General features: G+C 41.6%; 1 protein-coding gene across 2 annotated transcripts in view; it reads left to right on the top strand.

The window, feature by feature from the left end:
* ULK4 (unc-51 like kinase 4) overlaps positions 1-7,345 on the top strand; it is a 685,490-nt gene that overhangs the window by 138,083 nt on the left and 540,062 nt on the right. For both annotated transcript variants that reach the window (XM_027774534.1, XM_006155390.3), the window contains one exon: positions 1,807-1,968. In XM_027774534.1, the coding sequence (XP_027630335.1) occupies positions 1,807-1,968 (162 nt within the window). The remainder of the gene's footprint in view (positions 1-1,806; positions 1,969-7,345) is intronic.

Genomic DNA, 7,345 nt, shown 5'->3' with positions numbered 1-7,345 from the left:
CTATGTTTGCTTTCTATACTCTTCCCCCCCCCACATTTTATTGAATCATCAAAGACCCTAATCAATCCAAATACCCTCAATTTTTAGCCAATATTTCAAGGATATTTTTGCCCCACCGCAGCCCTTGGGATTCTAATTGTACAGATATTAGGTCTTTTGAAGATGTTCCACAGTTCACTAATGCTCTGTTTGTTTCTTAACATCTTATTTCTATGTTTATTTTTGAATAGTTTTTATTGCTAATTGTTATATCTTCAATTTTGTGCTGTCTTAATTTGTGAATCCTAACCGGTCATTCAGTGTGTTTTTTTAGATTAGGCATTGCATTATTTATCCCTATACTTCTGACCTGTGTTATTTGTATATTTCCTATGCTTTTACTTCTTCTGCTTCTGTTTTTTCTTCCTTTTTACATTCTTCCTTTTTACATATATGGACTTTGTTTATAATAGCCATTTTAATATCTTCTACTAAATCTATTATTTTTATGGATTGAATTTTTAATTATGAGTCCCATTTTCCTGCTGCTTTGCATGCTTAGTAAATTTAATTAGATATAAGGCATCATGACTTTTATTTTGTTGAGTTCTTAAGTCTTGTGTATTCCTTTAAATACTTTTTTTTTTTTTGTACTTTTTTCTTGAGAGGTTTTTGCTATAGAGGGTGCGTGCGCTCACCAGAAAGACAGAGAGAGACAGAGAGATAGAAAGCGAGAAATCACTTCCCCAGGGGGATGGCCATGCTACAATCCCTTCTCCTCCATTCTCTTCTCAGGATCTTGGGCATGTACGCACACGCGCCCGGCGTGAGTTTTAAACCACCGGGTCTGGGACTCAAACAGCGGTCGGCTACGTGGGAGTTAAGCAACATAGCCATTACGCTAACTACTGGTCCCCTCTTTTTGTACTTCTTTATGTAACCTGAAAACAGTTTGATCCTTTTGAAGTTAACTACAGGCACTGGTAAAATGATCCAAAATAGCTTTGTCTAATTTGATCATATCACTGAGGCAATACTTTTCTTGGAACTCTGCTTAATTTCGCATATTTAGGTGGTTCTTTCTACTGTGGATGATTGGTATGCATTAGCTTGCTAGTGAATAATCAAATGATTATTTATAATAATTTCATATTAATGTGAAAGCGTTACTACACCTGCCAAGATTCCTAACACATTCAGGGGCAGATGATGTAGTCTTGGTTATTAAAACATCATTTGCTATGGTTATGAAGAAATGACATACTCATATTCCCTATACCAAATATTGCCGGGAGCCGTACCCCCAGCCGGGGTGGGTGCACAGGGAGGCGACGTGGGGGAACAGGAATCAGACTAAGACCTCATGCCCTTAGCATGTTCTTAGCCGGCTGCAGCCAGAGTAAACTCCAGACTGCCGCCCTGATGGCCAGAAGTCATGCGTATTTATTATAGAAGGAGTTTTACAGCAGTGGGATGGGTGAGGGGAAGTAAGTGAAACATTTTGCTCTAAAAGGTAAGGCATTCAAAGTATAGGATCAATAATCATAAAACATGACGTCCGTTTTGTTTAGGTATAAACAGTCATAATTTTTAGAACGAGGAAGTCTATTTTTTGGGTGCATCTTCTTTTTAGATCTTGATTGCCAGGGAGGGTCTTCAAATGAGAGGGTCTCCAGGAATTTTAAGAACATGCTAAGGGCATGAGGTCTTAGTCTGATTCCTGTTCACCCGCGTCGCCTCCCTGTGCACCCACCCCGGCTGGGGGTACGGCTCCCGGCAAAATATGAACATGCTTTTAATTTCCTATCCTCTGCTCCCTCTCTCTAGGAAGAACGGGTCGTGAATCACATGGCAGCGAAGATTATTGAAAACGTCTGCACTACTTTTTCTGCTCAGGCCCAGGGCTTTATTACTGGAGAAATTGGACCTGTTTTATGGTACCTATTCAGACATTCCACCGTTGATTCCCTTAGGATAACAGCAATATCGGTAAGCTGGAGCATCTTTTGGGCTTACATATTGGTGTATTTAAACACCAAGTTTGAAGAAATGTCCCAGCATAAAAGTAAACTTAATTGAATAAGTAGGAAACAGATCTCAGAGTAATAGTTGGTGAGAACAATAACTAGACTTTCTCCTAAAGCAGAACTTCTAAAACTGGAGCTGGGAGACCTAGGGACTGTCACTTGATTTCAGTAGGACCTCAAAGCTTGATGGCATTATAGTTTAAAAATCGTTTGAAAGTGACAGTGGAAAACTGTGGCAGTAGATCGGATACAGGAATTGATGTTATATTTTTAGTGTTTTCTGACTCAGCTTATTCAGATTTTGTGTTAAATGGGTTTATCATGTGGCTCAGGTAAATACATTTTAATGTTCAGGCCCCGGTGGTTTTGCAGTTTTAGTGTTTTGTTTGGTTGTTTATTTTGCTCATGCGATTATAATGACTTGGTGTAAATGATGTTTATTACAAAGATGGTTAACATGGTTGTATCAATTTAATACTCTGTTGAACAAATGCGAGTCTTTCTCATATGATTTATTGAAATGCCTCCCCCTCCCCGTTGATTACTGATCTCATCTGGACTCCCAGCATTATTTGGCGAGCTCTCTGTATTTGTCTAGTCAGCTCATTCTTGTGCTTTTTCCTTTGATAGTTTTGTACCCTGTCCTCTTTTCTTAATCCTCTGTCACATGTTCAGTCTGTGTTCTCGCTAAATGCCTTTACCCCTACTGCCCAGAAAGAAATGAAGACATCCAGTGGAAATGATCCTAACTTTCTTCTACCATAGACTGATTTTTTTTTTCCCCTAAATTTTGTTAGAGGCATTTGTGCTCGTTGGGAGGGAGAGAGAAAGTGAGAAAGCACTCCACATGGGAGATGACCGCATTCAATCCCTTGCCCTCTATTTCCCTTTTGAGATTTTGGGCACACATACACACACACACACATGCCTGGCATATTTTTTAGGCCACTTGGTCTGAGTCTTGAAACGTGTATTTGAGCATAGAGGTCTAGCTACCTTAACCACCATGCCATGGGCTGGTCCTTCGTAGACTGATTTACATGTGCAGCCATCCACTTTCAATCCTTTTCCTACCCATACAGTTGATGAGCTGTCCCTTCTCCTGTCATAGTTAAAACCTCGTCATGTTTCTCCATATTTTCTTCCTGGTCTCTTCTTGGGAACTTCACTCAAATGATTATTTCTGTTCTTTTCTAAATCTTGAGTCTTGCATTCTCTATTTGATCCTTTTAGTCAACATTCAGGTTTTTTTTAAATTGCCAAAGGGCTTGTGTTCTTGCCAGAGATTGAGAGGCAGAGAGAAAGGGAGTAGAAGAAAGCAGCCTCTAAGGAACATGGAACATGGTCCCAATCCTTCGTCCTCCGTTTCTCCATCCTGTTGGGATTTGGGTCACATACACACATACACATGCCTGGCACATTCTTCAAGCCCCTGGGGCTGGGATTTGAACCATGGTCAGCCACGTGGGATCTAGAAGCCCAGTGCACTACCTATCACGTGACAGAGCCACCTCAGCCATGTGGGATCTAGTTCCCCAACCACTAGGCCGAGGGATCGGCCCCTCAGGTATTCTTTAATGTCCCATTTGGGAAAAAAAAATGAGAAGAGGACACATTACAAATACTTCAGAATGTCATGAGGTGGCATGTCCCCCCTTCATAGCCATACCTCTTTATTCCTTTCTGCCCCTCGTTTGCTCCTCAATCAAATCTGGTGTCTGTCCCTTAAAGAGCACTGAGTGATCTTGCTAACGTCACTCATGATGCTTATGTTGCTAAATCCTGTGGCTATTTATGGATATTCCTAGTTCTTATATTACCCATATAATCTTGAAGATAAAGGGCTACAAATCCTGTTTCTTTTTTTTTGGAGAGATTTTCGCTATAGGGTACGTGCGCTCGCCAGACAGAGAGAGAGAGACATAGAGACCGAAAGCGAGAAATCACCCCCCGGGGGGATGGTCACGCCACAATCCCTTCTCCTCCATTCTCCTCTCGGGATCTTGGGCACGCACGCACACGTGCCCGGTGTGAGATTTAAGCCACCGGGTCCCGGACGCGAACCGCGGTGGACTACGTGGGAGTCCAGCGACATAGCCAGTACGCTAACTGCTGGTTCCCAAAATCCTGTTTCTTGAATGTCATTAAGAAGGGATATACAGTCATGTGTTGCTTACCAACAGGGGTATGTTCTGGGAAGTGAGTTAGATGACTTTGTCATTGTTTGAACTCCACAAACCTAGCTGGTATAGCTCACTACGTGTCTTCACTGAATAGCATACCTATTATAATCTTAAGGGGCCACTATTGTTTATGTAGTCTGTCGTTAACTGAAATGTCACTGTGTGCTGCACAGCTGCATAGCAACCATCACACACACACACACACACACACACACACACACACACATACCCTTTGAGGAGCCACATGTTTTTAAAAGTACAAAAACCCATAACTAATTATGGTATTCATAACTACAGAGAAACCATCAAAAAGAGTTACAAAGTACACTAGTGAACTCTCTTGGAGCATCTTTAAATCATATTTTCAGGCATCCTTTTTAATCCTGGGTCTTTGAAAAAAAAATCTGTCTTGCTTTAATTAGGTTTATGTTATTTTCATTTTTATACTCAGCAAGTTTTTTTTTTTTTTCCCTTGGCAAAAGTTTTCCAGTTTTTCTCACCAAAGTCTCATACTTTCTAGCCCCTCCTTTCTTCATCTGACTCATCAAACCTGCATCCTTCCTCTTGGGCTTCTTATAAATACTTTGTTCTTTGCCTTTATCTGAATCATTACTTTTTCCCTAAAATTTTGTCAGTTGTCCTAACAACATCTTTCTGTTTCTTTTCTGCCCCAGGATGCTATTCAGAATCATGTATTTTACTGTATTTTGGTTCCATGGTCCTTCAGTCTCCTCCAGTCTAAAACAGTTCTTCCGTCTTTGTGTAATTCATGTTATTTACAATTTGTTTTCATTGCCAGAGGGCAGGTATGCTTGTTAGAGAAGGACAGAGGAACAGAGAGGGAAAGGAGACGGGGAAGAGGGAGAAGGAGAAAGCACTCCTCAGTGGTGACCACAACCTTCCTTTCCCATTTCTCCATCCTGCTGGGATCTTCGGCATGTGCATACACACACCCAGCATGTCTTTCAAGTCATTGGAGCAGGGATTTGAACCATGGATGACCATATGGGAATTGGGTCCCTTTACTCAGCTGTGGGGCTGACCCATCATTTACAATTTTAAGTGTTTTTGTTAGTTTGTTTTGTTATGGTGGAGAGCACATACAGGTGGGGGGAGAGAGTGAAAAGCACCCTCAATGGAGTCTCCTCATTGCACAGTGTCCTTTCCCTAGCTCTTTAAAATTCTGTGCACCTGCATGCAAGTAAGCCTGATGTGTTTTTAAATCAGCCAGGAGTGGGGGGTGGCAGTAGGTGGTGTAGTGGTTAAAGCACTGGACTCCCACATGACTGACTGTGATTTGAATCCTGGACCTAGCAGCTTGAAACTCAAACCAGGTGTGTATGCACGCCCAAAATCCCAAGAAGAGAATGGAAGAGAAGGGGTTGTGGCATGGCCATTTGTGCACTGGGGGCGGCGGCGGTGGGGGGGGTGGATGTTATTTCTCATTTTCTCTCTGTCTGTCCAGTGAATGCACATGCCCTATAGCAAAAATTTTTCTTGAAAAAATGAAAAGGAAAACCAGCCTCGAATCTGAACCCACAGTTGGCCAAGTAGTTTCTAGCCTTGCAGGATGCTCCTCTTACCATTGCACCATGGCAACTGGGTCAACAATTTAAAAAAGTGTAGCTTCTTGGGACCAGCAGTTAGCATAGTGGCTATGTCACTGGACTCCCATGTAGTTGCGTGGTTCGTATCTCAGACCTGGTGGCTTAAAACTCACGCCAGGTGCGTGTGTGTGCATGCCCAGGATCCCGGGAGAAGAATGGAGGAGGAGGGATTGCGGCATGGCCATCCCCCCAGAGGGTGATTTCTCGCTTTCTGTCTCTCTGTCTCTCTCTGTCTGGGAAGTGCACGCGCCCTATAGCAAAAACCTCTCTCTCAAAAAAAGTGTAGCTTCTTTATTATTATCATTATTATTATTATTATTATAATAGAGTGAGCCTCAACCTGGATTTGTTTGATATTTTCTCATTAAACCTCTCTAGCACCCACTGACTCCTAATCGAACCAGACATGTGATGATCATCGTTTGCATCATGCCTTTTACATTAGGGGTTTGAAATATTTTCTATGAAGAAATAACCACATAATAAATATTTGGGGCTTTTTAGGCCATAGATAGTTCTTGTTGCTTATTGTTTTGTTTTTGATAACCCTTTAAAAATGTAAAAACCATTTTTTTGGTACTGATCATGAACTATACAAATGCATGCCTCAGGCATTAGTTAGAATTCCGTCTGGAGGGAGTGCTTTTCCTTCCCCCGCATGTACGTCCATCGCTATAGACTGGCGGATGTCTGTTTTACCCGGTGGATTGTCGTGCGAGCCTGTTGCTGCAGCTCCTACCACCACTTACTGTTTAGATGCACAGATCACCTCACATTTGGCCAGTGGGAGTGCTTCAGGCTGACTCCTGTGTCCTTCTGACCCGATTTTGGTTGCCTGTGCTTTTCCTTACATTCCTCATTTCACTGTCCCTGCTCCAGCCCTGCAGTCAGTTATTTCTCCATGAACTTCTTAGGATTTAGAAACAAGGATCTGGGTGATCTTTGTGCTCGCTGCATTGTTTCTGGGCCTTCTTAATATTCAGAGCTAGAAAAAAAAATGTATGTGCATATATACATTTATATATATCTGTCATTGTACATATTTGTCAAATTACACCTATAAATTCATATATTCTTACATATTTTTTTAATTGCTAGAAGGTGTGCTTGCCAGAGGTAGAGAGGGCAAGAAAGAGGGAAAAAAGCACCGCTGGTGGAATGTGGTCACATTACAATCTCTTCTCTGTCTTTGCATCCTGGTAGGATTTGGGGACACACATGTGCATGTACTACACACGCGCATGTACTTGGAGTGTTTTTCAAGCCACCAGGCCTGGGTTTTGAACTGTGCATAGCTATGTGAGATCTGGCTCTTTTAAACCCTAGGATATAGAGCTGGCCCTATACTTCTAATTTTATTTATTTATTTTTTTTTAATTTCAATTTATTTATTTGCATTCATTCACTGTACATCATTACAGCATACAAAATGAGATTTTCCATCCAGAGTACACTGTATATTGTCTCAATCAAGCACATCAACAAACATTTTATTGTCAGCAAATGATCTTCCATTTCTTGTTTTCTGTATGTTTTCCTCCCTTCCCCC

Source organism: Tupaia chinensis, unplaced genomic scaffold, assembly GCF_000334495.1.
Source record: "Tupaia chinensis unplaced genomic scaffold, TupChi_1.0 Scaffold000451_2, whole genome shotgun sequence".
Classification (NCBI taxonomy): domain Eukaryota; kingdom Metazoa; phylum Chordata; class Mammalia; order Scandentia; family Tupaiidae; genus Tupaia; species Tupaia belangeri.
Note: the sequence above shows the minus strand (reverse complement) of the source record. Positions and strands in the feature narration are given on the sequence as shown.